Source organism: Oenanthe melanoleuca, chromosome 1 (genome assembly GCF_029582105.1).
Source record: "Oenanthe melanoleuca isolate GR-GAL-2019-014 chromosome 1, OMel1.0, whole genome shotgun sequence".
In the NCBI taxonomy this organism is placed as follows: Eukaryota; Metazoa; Chordata; class Aves; order Passeriformes; family Muscicapidae; genus Oenanthe; species Oenanthe melanoleuca.
The window spans coordinates 103,185,184-103,205,414 of NC_079333.1; the positions used below are offsets into that span (position 1 = coordinate 103,185,184).

A 20,231-nucleotide genomic window follows, 5' to 3' on the forward strand; every position below is an offset into this window, starting at 1 on the left:
AAAGGTGATTTTATTCTCACTTCAGATTACCTGATTTCTGACCAAAATGGGGCGCCCTGCATTTAGAAGGAGGTATTAAACAGCACCATTTCTGTTTTATGTGTTCCAAGCATTTTCTGTAATAGCTTCTCTAAAAATGTGTGGCATAAACAAAATCCTCAAGCACATTGTGTAAAAGGGTTTTATTGGTGCTCATTTGCACTGACCTACATAGGCTGTTCTCAGGCTCCCCATTCCTGAGCATGATGCTCGTTCTGTATTGGAGCCAAGAAGGCACTTAATCTGTTCCAAGCCATCTTTTTGTCAAAGTACATTTTGCTATCAAAATAAAGACACAAATATAATTAATGTTCTGTTATTAAAATCAGGAAAAACAATCTCAATGAAGAAAGGAGTCAGGAGTTACCCAATGATCTTACAAAGCATCCTCATAGATCTAATTTTCCACATAATATCAAGAGCAGAGAAAGCCTGAATTCCCATCTAAAGAATGGAAATACACTAGGAATAGCACCTCTGATGTGTTTATTCTAAGAAAAAAAATGAAAATCTGTCTTCATTCCTCACTAACTTCTCATAGCCTTCTATATGTTAATATTCTAAAACACTCTATAAAATATACCTGACATAAAATTACTGCAGCAGGAAATTTTTACTTCACTCCTGCACTATGTATAATTATCAAATATTTGAAATGTTATGGGATGAATAAAACAAGATTGTTATTTTATACACAGCAAAGATGTCCTAATTAATGAGATTTGCCAAAGCAAGAAAAGATAAGGATTTTCTGTGGAAGAGAACAGGGATTCTTTTTTCTTGCTTGGTTTGCATGGATGTAATGTGCTGAACATCACACAGAATGTTCACTGAAACTTCCTATTACAGTCTTATTAAAGCAACATCCTTTAGAAAGCAAAGCATTAGGTTGAGTGACCCAATCTTCAGATATATTTTTTTAAACTTGAAGTTTTTTCTCTGAATTTGCTGACATCTGTATAACATAAAAAAGTGTTAGGCATCCAAAATCTCTTATAGAAAAACAGGAACATTGCTAGGGCTCAGGTGCTCTGAATGTTCTATATAGAACATACAACCCATGCATACCATATTTGCTCAAAAAAAAAAATTAACAAACTGTCTTTTATCTGCAGAATTTATTTGTTCTCTCATCAAAAAATTAACAGACTATAACTTTCTCTGTTTTTTCCTAAGGACCAAAGGTGCTCCTTTGATTGGTGAGGATGCTCCAGTGGTTATAAGTTTCAGATTTTCACGTATAAAGTTGCGCTGTCGGACTGTGAATGATCCTATGTAGCTGCTGGTGCAAACTACTTTTGCTGCCACTGCAGGTAGTACAGTCTGTGGAGGAAGTCCATTGATTACATATGTCCACTGCATTGATTGTGTCTGAAAATAATGAACAGAAAAGTAAAAAAAAAAAAAAAATCAATTATAAAATATCCTGAAAATTCGTCAGTGATTTAAGATGCAATACTGATTTCAAAAGATATTTGTCCTTTACCATGTAATGCACTGGAACAACACAGAATGAGAATTGCACTCCTGGAACAGAGAACTGAAATCACATTCAGCTTTATTCAGGACCAGGCATAACAAAGATGAGAAATTTACTTTCCCTGGCTGATCTCAAATCCCTTTTTTATTTAAAAATCCCAGAGGTCTGTATGTTTTTTTTAAGAGTTCTGTATGTTTTTCAAAGGTGACTATTCCATACTACAACATAAATGCCTCAAGTTTATACCACAGGATTCACTTGCAGCTCTGCTACCTGTAACAATGGTATTACCAAATGGTGGGATTTTCTCATTGAAACTATGAACAAAACTAAAAGAAAAGGATTCAGAGTATGCACAAGAGAATTGAAGCTCCATGTTGGAATCTCCAGTTTGAGGCATATTTATGTGAATTGAAAATGACACTCTTCATTTGCTCTCTCTTTATAACTGGTCTCTGGGAATGGAACATATGTTTCCATGTCATGTCTTGTAATGCTTGAATACTTGATTCTTCCTGAGTACATGGTCTTTATTTTTACTGCTGTCTTGGGCTGCAATATAGGATGTAGCCAGAAATATGTATTCTATCACCACATGTTGAAGCTGGGATGGGCAGTGATCCTTATCTCCATGGCACATACCCACTGCTAATGGGCCATCTTTAAAACCAGCTAGGGCAATCATCTTTATCTTTTCCACAACCAATCCTCCCTCCAGGAAGATATCATCTGCTGCTGGCCCATTGAGTCCCACTGTGTGACTGATAAAAATTACATCATCCCACTGGGAGATGCTCCAGCCAGGGGGAGGAGCCAAACATTTCCTACCTAGATAAAAAACTGAGATTTTGAACAGCAAGTTATCCGTCTTTCCACTGGATTCCAGAGGAAAACCAGACCTTTCCACATCATCTTTGGACCTTGAGAGAAAAATTGTACCTTTCTACAGGAGCACTGCTCCAGCTGAACCACATCTGTCACTGCAGGAGGATGCAGCCACCATTGAATGGGACTGCTGCCAACACCCTGACTGACTGACAGGGTGTCAGGTTGTATTCTGACCCTGTCAGTGTTTTTGGGATTGTCCTTTGTAATACTGTATTTCTATTTTAATTTTCCTAGTAAAGAACTGTTATTCCTAATTCCCATATCTTTGCCTGAGATCCCCTTAATTTCAAAATTATAATAATAATTTGGAGGGAGAGGGTTTACATTCTCCATTTCAAAGAGAATCTTCTGCCTTTATTGGCAGACACCTGTCCTTCAAACCAGGACAGGGTGAAAATACGTCAGCACCTCTGAGAGACAGGACATGCAATCCGGAGACTGTTATTGTGCTTTACAAACTTTATTAAAAAAGTTCAAATCCTTCAATAATAAATTGTTCAGTCGTTCTTTGGCGATTTCTTGGGAATAATACCTTGTTATTACAACTATTGTATATTCATGTTTTTATATCATAGACTGTAATGTAAATATACAATATGTAATAAATACAAACTCTTTGGCAATTTTATTTATTTATTAGATCTCTTCTTCATTTATGGATTCTTAACTATTCTTCTACACTCCTTCTTCTTACTACTCTTCTTTTTCTTCTGTGTATTTTAAAATTCAAATTCCTATTCTTATTAATCTTCTTCCTCTATGTATGTTTAAATCCAAATTCTTATTCCTATTACTCTTCTATTCCTATATCTTAAAATTCTTATCCTCCTCTTCTACTCCTATGTATTTTATAAATTATTTTTCTTATTACTATTCTTCTAAGCATTTTTAAAGAATCCTTCCTCTTCTGTGTCTTCTTCATTTTCTTTGTCTAATTTCTCTTTGCCTTCTTCGTCTACGCCATTGTCTTCTTTGTCTTCTTTATCTTCTTCATCTTCATCATCTTATCTTCTTCGTCTTTGACATATTTGCCTTGTCTTCTTTGTCTTCATTGTCTTCTTCTTTGTTGTCTTCATGCTTGTCTTCCTCTCACTGTTGAGCCCCAGCTCCCATGGGCGCTGGCAGCCCCGGGTGTGCCCAGCCCTGCAGGAGGGAGGCTCTGGAGCAATCCCTGCTGTGGGTGCCCTGGTTCACTCCTCGGGCCGTGGCCTCAGGCAGGGCCAGCGGAACAGCCCCTGCAGTGCCTGCAGCCTGAAGGGGGAGGGACGGCTCCTGGGGGCGGCCGGCTGCCCGCGCAGGGCCTGGGCTCCCGGCTGGGCAGGCCAGGGCCTGGGGGAGCTGTGCACTGAGCTCCCTTCCCTTTCTGGGGACACTGCTGCTTCCCTTTCTGCAGCAATCCAGCGTTCCAGGGCCTCCTGCTCCTCCTGCTGCTGCCTCAGTGCCTGGATCTCCAGCACAGCCTTGCTCAGGGGCTCCCTGTTGCTCCGTGTCCCCAGTGATGTGCAGTCCTCACTGAGGACAACAGGAGCTGCTGCCTCTTTGTCCTGCAGAGCGAGAGGCTGGGGAGGCTTCTCCTCCTCCTCCTCCTCCTCCTCCTCCTCCTCCTCCTCCTCCTCAGTAGTGCTGCTCGGGGTCGCAGCTGCCAGCCCAATGTCCGTGGGACTCCATAGGGCACGAGAGGTGCTGGGCAGGGCAGGGGCTGCCTCTGCTGCCACCTCTGCGCCCAACACCTCTTTCTGTTGGGCCTCCAGCTTCTCCTTGCCTATTTTCAGTTTGGACAGCCTTTGGAGTATGGGAAGTTCGGTCTCTTCCTCCTCCTCAGAACCATAATCGTTGATGAAATTGGGTTCCAGCCATTCCAGCACCTTCTGATACCCTGACATTTCCTCCAGTTCTGGCAGTTCAATTGATGAGCTTGAATCTGTGTCACTATCACCGAACAGGGCCCTTCTCGTCAGCTCCTCCTGCTCAAGTTCTTCCCACAGGGAGAGCTGTTTGTTGTCTTCTGCTTCCCATGGGGACATGCCTTGGACATCATAGGCTTCCCCAAAGCACAGCTCTGTTTCATGTTTTATGTCTTTTGGGGAAACCTTCTCATTCTCATAACAATCCCCTTGGGGCAGCTCTTTGTCACAGTCACTCTTCCCTTGGGGCAGCCCTTCTTCATGGTTTTCTTCACTCTGGGACAGCTCCTTGTCACTCTTGCTGTCCCCCAGGAAGAGCTCGATGGCCTCTGCAAATTTGGACAGCTCCTGGTCACCTGTGCTGCCCTCTGGACCAATCTCGACGGCTTGTTCCACTGGAAACAGCTCCTCATCACATGGGCTGTCCTTTGGAACAACCACGATGGTCTCTCCTACTTGGAACAGCTCCGTGTCACTCCTGCTGTCCTCTGGAATGACCTCAACGTCCTTTCCTACAGAGGACATCTCTGCAGCAGTCGGGTTGTTCCCTGAAATGACACTGATGATCTCTTCCACTCGAGACAGCTCCTCTTCACCTGCGCTGTCCCCTGAAGTGACCTCTCTGGCCTCTTCCACTTTGGACAGCTCTGGATCAGTGTTGCTGTCCCTTGGAGAGAGCTTGATGGCCTCTTCTGCTTGGTACAGCTGCTCATCATTTGTGCCATCCACTTGAAAGATCTTGCTGTCATCTTCCCCTGGGGACAGCTCCTGCTCACTCTCGCTGTCCTCTTGAAAGAGCCTGAGCTCTTCTATAACTTGGAACAGACTCTTATAACTGCCCTTTTCCTCTTGGGGATGTTTGATGTCACTATTCTGTTTGCCTGGCCCTGTGCCCCTGAGGCTGCGCTCCATGGCTGCAGGCCCCGTGGGGATGGGCGGCACAGGCAGCAGCTGCCGGCTCCGGAACACACCGGAGTGTGTGTACCCCTGGGACTTCCTGAGCGGGGGCAGGAACACCCTGGGCAGGGGGGTGTATGGCTGCTGAGGACAGGGGCTGCAGCACTGTGGCCCCTTCTCCCCTGCACTGCCCAGCTCTGTGCCCCAGCTGTCGGTGTCCCTGGGTCTCCGTGGCACAGGGGGCAGCGGTGGCAGCTTGTCCCCATACATGGACAGGGCCTGGCTGCGGCTGCCCTGCAGCGCTGCCTGTGGCTGCCTGAGCTCCAGCTCTGGGACCGTGAGCAGTTGAAGGTCTTGGGGTCCCACCTTTGGCCGCCCGAGGTGCACTGGGGGCAGCTTGACGGGCACTGGTGAGGAGCAGGAGGAGGAGGAGGTGTGGGACGGAGATGGCTCCCTTGGCAGAGCGAAGATCCTGGCCTTCTCCATTCCCTGGCCTCTTCTTCCTTCCTCATCCATCACTCTTGGCCTCCTCCGCAGGCTGAGCAGTGGGCCTTGGGTGGCCCAGGAGCTGGGGTTCTCCATCTTCTCCAGGAATTCCACCGTCTTCAAGAGCAGACTTGGTGTCCAGGTGTCCAGGGAGCTGCTTCCTCCTCAGAGAGCGGCGCTCCTGGGACTGAGCACTCCAGGGCTCTGCACCCCTTAAATACCCTCAAGCCAGGGTGCAGCTCCCTGATGTCACAATAGTTCTCTGGCCACCACCATGTCCCACATCACAAAGGGCCATGACACGAAGCCCCCATGTCACAAAGGGCCACCCCCGGCACTCCATGAGCAGTGGCGCAGACATGGAGCAGCCCCGGACTCGTGGCCTTGCAGCCCCTGCTGTGCCCAGAGCCCTGAGAGGCTTTGGCCACGCTGCCACACGCAGCAGTTTGCCGGCTGCGCTGGCCAGGGCACGAGCAATTGGCCACAGGGATGTGCCGGGGACCAGAGATAATTTTTGCAGATCTTCCAATCGTAATATATGTAATATATTGTAATTCGTGTTAGTTTGTAAATTAATGTAAAATAAATAATGTTTGTTTGAATAAAATAATAAAGAAACTTGAAAACCAAAAGCTGCGGAGGGAGGAACAGGGATTGCTTCATCACAACACTATAACTGCCAACAAAAGCTGAAGAGCTCGGATTAGCAAAATAATAGCTGTAGCCGCGGCGGAGATTGTCCTTTCAGAAACTGTCCAGGAAACACCCAAGCCCTTTCAGAAACTATCCAGGAAACACCCAAGCGATGAACACCCAACAAGTATCAATAATTAAGATAACGGGAGCTATCAGGAAAACTACATCTCAATGCCTGCTTCCCGTAAACCAAGATCTGCATTCACCAAAATTCATCGTTTCCCAGACATAGTTTTGTCCAGCCCCACAGAGAAAGAAAACTACACCAAACAATGAAAAGAAAGAAAGACCTGTGCTCCAGGCTAGGAAAGACTGTATAAAAACGGGACTGTCCAAGATGGCATTTCTGAGCACTGGGGGATGCGATGCGCTAGAGATCGGATCAGAGCGTGTGATCCCGGCGCCGAACCCGGGCTCGGCGCTGTCCTTTTTGATTGTGGCCTCGAGGACTGCATTTTGGTCGTGAAATAAATTATTGATTATTTTGATATTTAGTTCAGACTGATCTCTTAGATATCTATAACACAATCATTTTTCTTTCATAATGCCACTTTAATTTTTGAAAGCAGGTCTTTATTCCAAGTCTCTAGCACTTTCCTGTCATTACATCTGGAAAAAGGTATATTCCTGGGTTTTAGTTTTCTATTCCTCTTTAAACCTCTCCCCCAAAACTACAAATTAACAACAGAAACATTACAAACCCAAAAGATATTACAAAATTTCAAATAACATGTCATTACGTCCAGCTTGTGCAAAAGGACAAAGCATTGCATGCCCACTTTAGGCATAGACTGTCATCAATTCCCTCACACTCAGTGACTGAAAATCCCAGGTTTTAAGTTCGGGGCATCTTTCCTCCTTCTGAGATAAAACTAATAGAGGAATACTGAGTAAAAATATGGCGTGTGTAAGTCTATTAAAATATATTCATACAAGTGAAATTTTTATATGGAGCATGAACATCATACATAGAACACACCAGACTGTCTGACTGCAGTCTCAGAGCAGGGAAATAAGTGAGTGGTATTTCCAAACTCCCAAGGTCTGCCTTTCCACAGCACACTGCAGAGCAATCACACACCTGGCTGTGGTTCCAGAGCAGGTTTTTGGTGCTCTCCTGCTGTGTTGATCTCCAGGGACACAGCTCATAGAGTCACCTTTCTCTGCTGTTTCCAGTCACAGAGTTTAATCATTACAGCAGGAGTTGTACTTCATGGAATTTCATCTCCCATTTAAAACTAACTTAATCCTTAGAACAATCAATTTTAGATAGAAACATTACACCTAACACCAGTGTCATTCTTCATCTGAGGAAACAAAAGGTCAGAAAAGCTGATGTCCTCTTAAAGTGCTTTGGAAAACAGTGGTACAGTCAACCCTCAAAGCTGCTGAGTCTTTCCCTCAGCTGTCAGTGCAGCTTCCCCCATGGCTGGATTTGTGGCCATTTGCTCATTCCAGTGTGAGCTCTCTGCTCCTGCTCTGCTGATGGGCACATCAGCACCACAACCAGATTTGTGCAAAAGGACAAAGCATTGCATGCCCACTTTAGGCATAGACTGTCATCAATTCCCTCACACTCAGTGACTGAAAATCCCAGGTTTTAAGTTCGGGGCATCTTTCCTCCTTCTGAGATAAAACTAATAGAGGAATACTGAGTAAAAATATGGCGTGTGTAAGTCTATAGGGAGGTGCCACAACACCCACACAAATTGTGACAGATTTTCGCACACCATAAATGCTATCAACCATCCCCAAAGCACAGTATGTATATTTGTCTTGTTACTTATTGCATTCTGTCTTTTAATTATGGTCTAATATAAGCCACAGAGATGAGCAGTGAATCTTCTTCACCCCCAACTTTCTGTAATCATCCCATATTTACAGCAACATACAGAAGAGGGGGAAAAAAAGCATGATAAAATGTTTCTTTGACTTTACTAAGTTTTGTTACATCAGTTTTATACTTGCCACTGAAAACATTTGAATCTATTACGTTTATCTTTGTTATCTTATGCTTCTTGCTACCATTCTAATTGCTACCCCGTTCAGTGATAAATTATATTTAAGGAGTATCATTGCAGTTTTGAATTTGTAATGCAGATATTCCACAAAAAGAAGTTTCAGAACATTAAACTGTAAACTCTTTGGCTCAAGCTTTGTTCTCTGCTATGCACTTATAGAGTATTTATATTATTTCACATATATACTGCATACACTTACAGCTTCTAAATGCCATTATCATATGAATCCCCAATTGTAATTTTAACCAGCATTTTGGCAAGTGAATTATACTTTTCTGCACCAATGCTGAAATAATAGATGAGTGGTTTTTTCTGAGTATTTTTAAAGAAACCTCTAGCTGAAAATTAGCAGTACTGATTTTACATGGTGTCTGCTGAATGACTCATGTCATTCCAGTAAAATTAGTAAATGAGAACTCAGTAGATATTTCACCATGCATGCATAGTTTTTCAAAATTTTTATTACTATCCCACCAAAATCAAAATCTAATTTAAATGGAATATTATTCTGTATAAAACAGGCAGATTAACTCATCTTTATTCTCAATTTTATCTAATACTGTGAAATGAACTAGTAACTACTGTCTGCAAAGATAACAGCCAGAAAAAGCAGGTGTGACATGAACCAGCATCGTTATCTTATATCCAAAGATAAAGCTGTCATTAAGAGAAGTGGCTCTCCAAAGTTAGCTCATTATTTTATTAACTTCAGTACAAAAATGAAATAGTTTATCTTTCTTTTATAAAGCAAATGAACAATTTAGTTTACAGGTAATTTAACCTCAGGGTCATATTCACTGTTTGCAACTCTCATGGATTATGCCAAGGTCAGAGAAAAGATCTGAAAGGGTCTCAGGCAGTGATTTAAACTGAGTAGCAAGTTACTAAAAAAATAATTTTTCTTGATGAAATCCACACATACTGAGACTTGACTGTCTATAGTATTAGTAATAGTGGGATTTAAACAAAAATGGTGGGCTATGCCATCTCTCCACTTATCATCAGCATCAAACAGTAGATATAGAGTTCTGGCTAGTAATAATTAATTTCCTGTTTGCCATAGAAATATCCTGGATTGTGTGTCCAGTGGAAAAAAGGGGTTATGGCATGACTTGTTGGATAAAACTACCTATTCTGTTCCTGTGTCAGATGTTCTGTAGGAGACATTTCAACTCCATCTAATATCTCATCTTGAACTGTGGTAGTTCACCTAAATAATGTAAATCATGTGCCATCATCCAAAACTACTGGACACAATCACTGAGAAAAAAAATGTGCATTTATGTACACATTAAGTGAAGAAAATGACTTTTGTGTAATGTAAGCTCAGCATTTTCTGCCAAAGGGGAAATGAGTGTCACACACATGAAAAAGTTACTGTAATTGTCAACACAACTTGGTGTTCTTTGTTTAGAACCACCCAGATATCAGTAATTTTCAAGGCAACCTAGATTTAAGTAATTTTCAGTAAACCTTTGGCAACCACAAATGTCTATTTTACTACAATACCTAATTTCCAAGGGCACAGTTTTAGTTGCTCAAGCTGTAAGTATTTTTTTGCGAATAAGTTTGTAAAGCTTCAGTAATTATTCTAACCAATATGAAAACTGCTGCAAGAGCAAATTTATCTTCAAAATTCATTCAAGTGCCTCAAAGCTGCTGCTTTGGGTTTCCAGGACAGACATGTCACAGCAAAGGAAAACACAGATCATTGTAGTTTCAGACTTTTCTGGAATGGTGGAGAGGAGGAAGAGAGACTTTCAAAGGTCATCCACACATGATGATAATAGAATTATTATAGGATATTTGATTTACAATCAGTATTTACTTGCCTCAAAAGCAGGCCAAAATTTCCCAAATCAGAGGAACTCTTCTTCCTCTTTTTAAGACAATGCAGTTTATTGTTTCAAATTTGGAATAATTCCAATACTAGCTCTGGCAGCCACAAAGTCTAAAGATGAAGGTACCAAATCTGCTGCAAGCTGTACTATGACTAGAACAGATTTACAGAAGAGAATCTCTGTTAAGAAGATATATCTGATATAAACATAGGTAGTTAAGAATCCAGGCTCCTTGTGATGCATATCTAGGCCTATTTCACACACAATTTACGAAGAAATACCAGATCATATTCTGAATGTCCTTGACAATCTGAAGGAGGATTTCTTGCTGAAATGAATGACTTTCTTTTTTCAAAATCTCAATATTCCTGAATCAAAATGTGAAGTGAATAACAGTTTGGCTCACCTAACTGGAGTAATGGCCATCTACTGAGATAAATCTCTCTGAAAAATGTTTTTAACAATTAAAAAATGAGACACAAAGTGCCACTTCTTATTAAATAGCATAAGTTATTCAAGTAAGTAATTCAATCATCTTGATGGCTGACTGAGTTATTTCATGAAGCCAATTATTCAGCCAATACTGGAAACAGTCACCAAATAATTTATATAGAAATCTATTTGTTTGGTGTCCAACCCATATTTACTGATGCCTCATGATTCATAGGATTAATTTGCAAAACACAGATTATCCATGGGTGTTCACTCTAGGCTGGAAGTGCCACTGAAGTACATGGTAAATATTGCCAAAGCAATCTGTGTTAGGAAAGTGGACTGGGAGCAAAGATCATGAATTTCAAGGAATATTGTATTCCAGTTACCTTCCAAATAGTGCTGACTCAGAAAAATCAAAATAAAATTCGCAAAACTTCCTAAAAGCTTAAACCACAGGAAATTACAGGTAGTGCACCAAACCTTTCCTGGCTATTCATTTATACTGCAATACAAACAAAAAAATGGCCAATTACAATCAGTGTATACAGAATGAAATTAAAGCAAACCTTTATGTGAACTGTGTAAGGGAAGAGCAAGGGCAAGAAAACTCATTGATCAAGACAATGATAATTTAATAAGTGAAGGAAAGAAGGGGAAAAAACCCAAAGCAATAAAAACCACCTCCCACAAGCAGACAAATGCCCATCCAGGCTCTGACCAGTTTCTAATGAAGATGGATAAGAATAATTTTCTTAGCTTAAAGAACATTTCCAGATCTAATTAAAATTTACCTAATTGACTTCTGCACTTCAAATATTAGGTGTTTCACAACACTGCTTACACATTACACAGCCAAAATCCTCCAGGACTGACAATGGTCTGAATACCCTTTTACAGCAATGGTTCCCACATTATAGTCACCTTTTGCCACTATCAGAACTGTAAGTCTCAATAAGCAAAATAACCTTTCTTCATGCTTATGAATCAAAAATTTTAAGCACTGATTCTGCACTCTGCTTCTAATCATAAAACTCAACCCAACACCAACATGTACTTTATTTAATGGGAAACTATTTCAATTATTCTAGTAAGTTAGTTACATTTTTCCTTGTTCATTCTTTCCAAGAGATACAATTTAAAATAACATTGAACTATGGTAATTAAGAAATCCACCAGGAATAAGGCAGTTTCAGCAGGCTGCTGAATATGTAACAGTCCTGTTTGCTGTTAAGATATGCAAGTTTGCACAGACAAGTTTAGAGAAACCACACCTGGGTACTGTGGCTGGCATACTGCATCATTTATTTGCAGAACAGCGTGACAAATGGTTTTGATATGCTATCTTCCATAGGCTAAGTTAGTGATTATTCAGTAATAAAGGTGCACAAGCCTGACTTCTGGAGGGCTTGATAATGTTACCTGCAATCTGGTTCACTCTGACACCTATTTTATCATTTAAGACTTATTGTGTGTGCCTTCTGCTTTAGAATATCTCAGAAGTCTCACACATGAATTACAAAGCAATTGCTCTAGTCTCCAGCTGAATTCAGCACAGTGAAAGAAAATTAACTGCAAGCCAACAGGAATATGCCTCTTGCCAAGGATTCTCAGCCTCCAGGCTGCTCCACCTTGTGCTGCCTGTGATTCCTGCCCCAGCTGCCCCTTGACATCCCTCAGCTCTGTCTGTTTTCTGTTCAGCCTGCCTGGCACATCACAGCTCTGGGATGTCACTGGGGCTCAAGAAGTCCCTTCCGTCCTCACAGCACTTTACAGCTTATCTAAGTGTGCTCTCTTCACTTATTTCTCATTAGAAGCAATGTTTTTTTTTTTCAGTCAGACCTGCACTGTTTATGAAGGCAATTCTAAACTTAAAAGTTTGATTACAGAAAAATACCTATTTAAAAATGCTGTTCAGGCACTGTTTCTTTGTTTCTTACCTGTAGCTCAGCTAGGCTGTGATGTCCTCATTCAAAACTACAAGCTTTTCCAAAGAAATGGGCATGATTATTTACCTTACTGCCTTTTTGTACTAGCTCATTCTTTGATCTACATAAAATTTTAAAGTAATTTTCCATATCACTTCTGCAAAATTAAGATTCCTAGCAGCCATTTAAATAATTATCTGACTTCAATTATTTTGATATGTAGTTGACTGAGAACACAAATTTTAATGATGGTTAAAGAACTTTAACTGCTTCAGCTAAGTAATTAAGGTTTCCTGCCATTAATAAAATCTACTGTAAGTATTCATAAATATTAAGTCTCAAAGAGTCCATACCATATCCCACAAAGTACCTGATTTGTGTGCAGAAATATAAACTAGACAACATGGTTTCAATTATATATATATATATATATGTAAATACATTCAGTTAATAAAATGTGCACATTAAATTCTGGTAGAGATAGATTGTTACATGTATGTTAATGCATGGGTTCTCAGCAGGGTAATAAAACAAAAAAAAAATTGTACATACAATATTTGGGTTTAACATTTAAGACAAATGAGAAAAAGATGACTGGAGGATCTTTCTCCATAATACTAACCTCCCATTTTCCTTTACAACACAATTGTAATGATGAACATAAACCAAAGAACTTACACTACTAGCTCTGCTGCTTTACAGCCTAATTATCACTGTTGATTGAAACAGACAAAAATTACAAATCTGCTATTCACTGTTCAAAGAATTTAATAATAAAAATATCTTAGTGTTAGGACTCTGACTTTACCCTTGGAAATGCAAAAGACATTTTAAAGCAAAAGCACTGTAATCCTTTATTACAGCAGCAGCAGAAGAGAGCCACTGCAAAAGAAAAGAAGCTTCTTCAACATTTCTAAAAATAGCCCAGAGCCTCAGCCAATATATTGGCTAGAGAGGATACATGCAAGAAAGGTTCTTCAGTGTTAGGTCAAACACTAATTGCATTTCACCACCTCCATTGTTTTTCCTCAAATAAGAATGATTTAATACTGCTTTTATTTAATATATCTAACTAAGTCTGTCTCCCTCAGGTCACAAATGAAAATGATTTCAACAAACACAAAAGGCAGAAGTGAGTATCAGGTATTCTCAACATGTCATCAAACCTTATTTCAGGCCAGTGCTGAGAGCACAGCAGCTGAATCACACACAGCCACAGATGCTCTGCCTTTCATTAGAACTGCAGGAATTAAAGCTTGTCTGGAGCAGAAAGGGGAAAGTCTGGAGTACAAAAAAGGCTACCAAGAAGAGCAAAAGCAAAGAGAACACAAGCCTCATCAAAACATTACTGAAAACACTTAATTCTGCAACTTGAGTAAGAATGTTAGAAACATCTCTAACAGACTGTGATGGAGTTATATTGATCCAAAATATGTTTATGAGCATCAAGAATCCTTGCTGCATTTTTAAATGTCCAGGAACAGATACACCAAGATGTGATCTGATCTATATATGTATTATGTATGAATAACTGACTTGTTGCAGCCACACATGGTACCAAAGGTGGAGATGTGAACAGCTACCTGCCTGGATCATAACCAGAGACTGAGATGTGAGAGCAGGGAGTGAGTCCAATTAGACACAGGCCATCTATACTGATAAATTCCTAAAACGAAATTCTAAATTACTGCCTGAGTTCTTAAAAAGATAATAATAACCTTTGATCAGTGTGTTTGTTCCATTCCAGATAGACTTATGGTTAAATCTCCATCTTAGTGATGAAAGCTAAGCCAAGGACAAGCATAGCTAGTGCACTTGTATGTGCCATGCCTAAAAACAGGAGTTCAGCTCCAAAACTTCACTGGAAGTTTCTGAGTTCTGCAGCTGTGTCATACAGCACTTTGTAAGCTCAAAATAGCATAGAATACATTCAGTAAGCTATCTTATTTTTCAAATGGAAGAGTGATAAGCATTATTGCTGTTTAAGTAGGAGAGATTCTAATCTAATACAGTAAAAGAAAAGAAGTAGGAGGGATTGAGGGACCTTGTTTTTCCAGGATTTGAGTAAGTTATTCACTATTATAGAGTTGTCACTTATAGAGATAAAACACTATAGGGATTTGCCATGCATCCTTTTATCAACTTTGTTTTGACCATCTTATTTCTTAAATCAATATTGCTGTTTCACTTCTAATATAGTAGTCTGAAAACACTAGCAGCATGCAGTGAATAGATTGAAAGTACAAACCATGATTTATAGAAAATGTGGGGTGTTTGCCCCTGCTGTGTGTTTTCAACATATTCCTTCTAAAGAATAACTTAAAACTTGAAAATTGGTTTCTGAGAGCATTTTTACTGCTGAAGGAATGCATGTCTTCAAATGTTTCCTGACCTTCACACTTACACAGGCTACTTGGTTGCAAATAATTTTTGTTTATTTTGCATCTCTATTCAAAAGAGCTATTCCTGGCTTTGTGCTCTGAAATTCTCTCTTCCACAATTTGGCAGCTGCCTTCTTGGAGCCTTTGATCATATAAGATGTATAATACAATTAAAATCAATAACCTAGGCTTCACATCTTCAATTACTTCTATATTCTTCACCAGTTCTTAACAGGATTATTTTGATTCTCTGTGAAAGTCATGTTGTCTATGGAGTTGGGGCAAACATATCAAGATAAAGTATCTGCCTCTGGTGCTGGTAATGTAAAAATTATAATGCAATGTAGAATACAGTATGTTTTTCAGCTTGTCATCAACCAATTCTCCAAATTTAGTTTTATTCTTGTCCATGGTGAGAAGTAGCAAAACCATCCCAGCACATGCACTGGGTGTGTTCCAGTGCTGCTCTTTGGTGCAGGATTTCTCCTCCTGCTGGAGGTGAATTTGTGGATTGCCCTGGGGAAGGCTTACCTCAATGACCAGTGTTGCTGTGTGCTTCTTGCCATACATCCTTGGCTTGTATCCCACTGTTATATGGGTTCCCACAGTGCCTTCTGGGAGAAGCATTCCAGCTTTTGGCATCACAAGGAAATCGGGATCGCTGCCCGCCAGGAAGTGTGCAGTGAAAGGCTCTGGGTACCTGCAGGAAAGCACAGGACACTTGTGCCTTTCACAGCATCTTAACAGAATTTACCTGCAAGCTAACACTTAGGCCACCATGTGGCATGACTCAGGAAACATGGCATGGAATGAATATGGAATATTAACAGCATTCTTATTACAGAATAATTATTCTGTAGCAATTCTTTATTTATACACAGGGACCTGCATACTGGTATTCAATTTCAAACATATTTACATGCTATTATAAGTGTTATATTAACTATGGAATAATGATAGCATTTGCCACTAGAAAAAAAAAGAAGCTTTTGACTTCTAAAGGTATCATACAGTGATAGAAGTAAATTCCATATCAGAGTGAAAATCCATTTTTCCTATTATAAGTACTGCCTTTTCCAATCTCTAAAAAATTTAAAACTGACAAGCTACCCATTTTATTAAGGTTTATGACTGGAACTGAATTTGCATTCTGGCAGAGTGTTACTAGACTAGGAGGAGTTCTGAAAGGCTTGAAATGAAGATATGAAAAATAATAATTTTTATCACTGTCTCACATTTTTCACATCCCATAAACAAAACATTTTAAGATTTTGCAGTAACATAATTAGGTTCCTCTATTGATAATATTGTGCATCTCTTATCTCAAAGAATTTCTGTCACAGGCACTGCAGATCTTGTATAATGCCTTGGTCCACAGCAGTGTTGTTGGACCCGAAGAAAATCACTAGTCCTGGTAAAGACAGTGGCTGAGCACTATAAAACAATCTTAGGCCAATCCCAAACATCCTGTCCATCACAATTCCTCAGGGACTCCTTGCCATAAACATTCTCATGAAAATAATGTAAATTTTTAAAATTTTCTAGTGAGACATTCTCCTTTCAGTCTTTATATGTCTTGCTGAGGACAGCTCTGTCACTCTCTGGACAGAAGGAGAAGACAGGAAATTGAGAGTAGAAATACAATGGGATGGTCAAAAATTAATCCACAACACGCTGGCACCATACAGCAGGGCAAGCATCGTGCACACTTAGAGGGAACACATTTCCTGTTGATAAAACCTAAAGAATGGAAAGCTAACAGCATGTCAAGGAAAAGCTGTTCAAATCTGTTTATTCATGGACTGTCACACCAGAAATAACACTTTTCAAAGAAAATACCCACAAAGAAATGAAGTTTAATATTTTATGGCAGGTCATATCTCTGCGGAAATGTTCCACATTTCCAGAGCAAGCGCTATCCTGTGGGTGGCACGCTGGGCCTGGGTCATTTTGTTTAAAAATAGCCCTCCCTTGAAAGAGAAGCCCTCCTTCTCATAAAAGATTGTACTATGTACTATGTACTATTTCAAAATGCTCTCCTGAAAAGAAAGGGCACACCACCAATTTACAGAAAGAGTGAGAGTGCAGAAAACAGAAACTGAAAATTCTGTTGCCTCCAAAAATATTACCTGATATTTAGCAGTGTTGTTGGTGGCTGCATGAGCAGATTTAGCCTGGCTTTTCCTTTAGGTGAAAGAAAGCAAGGTGGGCAAAAGTACTAAATGTCTGAAACTACATTTCCAGTCTTCCAGTCTTGACATCAAACTCATGCTAACAATCTCTTTGTAGTGCCTAAAGCTGTGCAGCTGAGTTTACAGCCCTGAGCCATCATCACTAATCCTGCTGGGCTTGAGCTCCCAGCCATGTGCCAGATAAACCTTGAATTTTCACATCTTTGCTTCCCTCAAGGAGTGCTCAGCTGTGAGTGCCCAGAGCACACCTACTACACACAGACAGCAGCTATGGGATCAAAAAGAAGTGATGGATCTAGACTGAGCAGCAGAGTAGAGAACTCATCAAAAACACCTGAGATAAATATTCAAACCCTCACTCTGAAAACAGAGACAGGTCTTCATCCCCAGCATCACTGCTCTATTGACCAGGCTCAGGAACATTTTAAGGCAGCACTGTCTGTATCTCCCATGCTCAGTCTGTTTTCCAGTGAATAGTTAGGGACAACAACTCCTACTGAGTGCTTGGTGTCTTTGTAAGACATCCAAGAGCATGACTTGGACTACAGATGTGATGATGAAACGCTGGGGGAGATGAGGCAGGGGACAGGCAGCTTACACTGCAGACACAGGAAAATACAGATTTCATTCCTGCTGAAATTGCCTCTTAGCAGGGAGTTATGCAACAATAGCTTGTTTTGGAGTTTTTCAGACACAACAAAACAGTCAGAAAACACAGAGGAGAAAAAGCTACATTTTTGTCCAGACAAGGGGACCAGCCAGTTTAAAGAGAAACTGTCAAAAACTCATCTATAATTACACACAACGTACTTACCAAGTCAGAGAAAAATAATGGTATTACATCACCCTCACCAGATTTTAATTTTCAGAAAGAAAAATGGAAAGAAAAAAAAATATAAAAGTTTTAAATAAAACCCACAGACTTCTTGACAGCATTATCACAACGTTTTAGAAGTAGTTATAATTTTTGTCATGTTAAGTAAAATACATAAAAGCATACAAATTTGTATATAATCATGTAATCATGCATTTACCTATGAACACATATAATCACAGCTAAAACCCCTCTGTTCCCAAAGCCTGCCAGTTTTAAACAAAATCCCTCTGTTCCCAAAGCCTGCCAGATTTAAACAAAAGAATCAGGGTATTGATTGGATGCAAAATGTTTCTCAGAGCAGAAACAATGTCCAAGTAAGGAAAATAGAAATCCTGACAAATTAAATGTATAGCCATAATATGATAGGTGAGCAGGGATTCTGATGAAGATGGTACAAAAACCAGCAATTAAAAAATTACACATAATCAGAAGCAGAAACCTTTCATTGATACATCTTGCATTGTTTTAAAAATAAATCTAAAGATGCCCCCTGAGACAAAACAAGCAGTGCTTTCACTCCTGTTCACATTAGGGAGATGAACTGGCATGCTGGGTACCTCACAAACATAAGTAAATTGCTTTCTCTTTCTCATCTTTTATAATAAAGAGAAATCTGGAGATGAAATTCCCAGAACAGCACCTGAATTCCAGACATTATAATTTTCCATGTCTGTATATTTAGTGCATAATTAAAAATTAATAATTATGTTTTTCTAAAATGATTAAAATTTAATTCCTCCTTTTTGATTGCTCCTTCAGGTGAAACAGCTCTGGAGTCAATGTCTGGCTTGTCATTTCTCAGACATGAAGGTCAGTTGGGAGGCAGACTGCACTTTTTCAAGAAAGGTGGCACATAACATACTTTATAAAGCTTAATGATGTGTAGTTTTGAAAATACATATGAACCAAGCACAAATGAATTAGGAAATTTAAGGGCAGAGACCCTAAAAACCAAAGAAAGTAAATGTGTTTTCCCATCTGTCTTTCCTTAACTCCTCCCACAGTGGTTTGATACTGCCATCACATAACATGAACTCTGTCCTTACTCAAATAATGAACAAGAGTAAACACTAATTTGAATTTAAATAACAATTGGACAATCAATTCATGGCAACCTGGAAAAGAGGAAACTGAGCTGGTCTCTAATGGACATTTTTATAATTACTCCTTTAATCTTGTTCTTAAATAGAGCTCTTATCAGAGTTCTCACGCTATACAATTTTCAAATTATTAAACTGAAAAATAATAGCAACTTACATCTTCAGCTTAAGAAGAATTTAAGATTTATATTCCTGTAGAGACCACACTCCAAATCTTATAAAATACCCATCAAAAAATTATTAAATTTTATTAAATTATGGCTGAAAATAGGTTTAATGTTTCTCTTCCCAAAACTACTGAAGCAGTAAATTACTCCTGCAGGAATGTATTCCTTTACAATACTCAGCATTTAGAAAACCCATGCATAAAAATATCAGCACATAGTCCTTTTGATTAAATGCATGGGTATTTTTTGCTAATAAAAGAAGAGTAACAAAATGTCTTAATCTGCAAAGTATGTAACTGCTTCAAGAAATAAGGGATATGAAAATGTTACAATATTTCAAGTGGTTCAAACAATAGTCAATCATAACTAAATTTATTTCTTGTATTTTGTAGTTAACACAAGAAATTTCAATTATTACACAGTCAAATCCTTTAAATTTATTAAGTGAATGCATTTGTCATATTCTATAGAATTATTAGTGACACTTGGTAAAACAGTGAAATTTAGATAATTTCTCATCAACAAAAAATTACAATGAAAAATAATATAATAACTCATTATTATTTATAAAGAATTGGTTATGCTTCATACCCAAACCAACTGTGGTTTCACTGACCACTCTAAATCATGAACTCTGGGCACCAGAAAGTTTTAAAACTCCAGGCTATTGCTTCTGTGGCTTTGGAAAGGCTGCTTTAGAATTAAAGGACTTTAAAAAAATATGAGCAAACACTGCATGACAAATGCCTGTCAGGGAATGCTTTACCAACCCTAAGATGACATTTTGTTGTGTACATGTTGTAAAACCAAAGCAGGAGTTAGAGGTTCTATCTTCACAAGATGATTTCTGTCTCATCCTTGCTCTACCCAGGGGTGCTGTATTTGCAGATTGACTGATGACT

At 39.5% G+C, this 20,231-nt stretch overlaps 1 protein-coding gene across 1 annotated transcript in view; it reads right to left on the reverse strand.

The window, feature by feature from the left end:
* Positions 1–1,146: 1,146 nt before the first annotated feature.
* The window catches only part of CFAP47 (cilia and flagella associated protein 47), a 256,706-nt gene continuing 237,621 nt past the window's right edge, over positions 1,147–20,231 (reverse strand). Inside the window, 2 exon segments of the mRNA XM_056491982.1 lie at positions 1,147–1,410; positions 15,525–15,693. Coding sequence (XP_056347957.1) covers positions 1,189–1,410; positions 15,525–15,693 — 391 coding nt within the window. The 3' untranslated portion in view covers positions 1,147–1,188.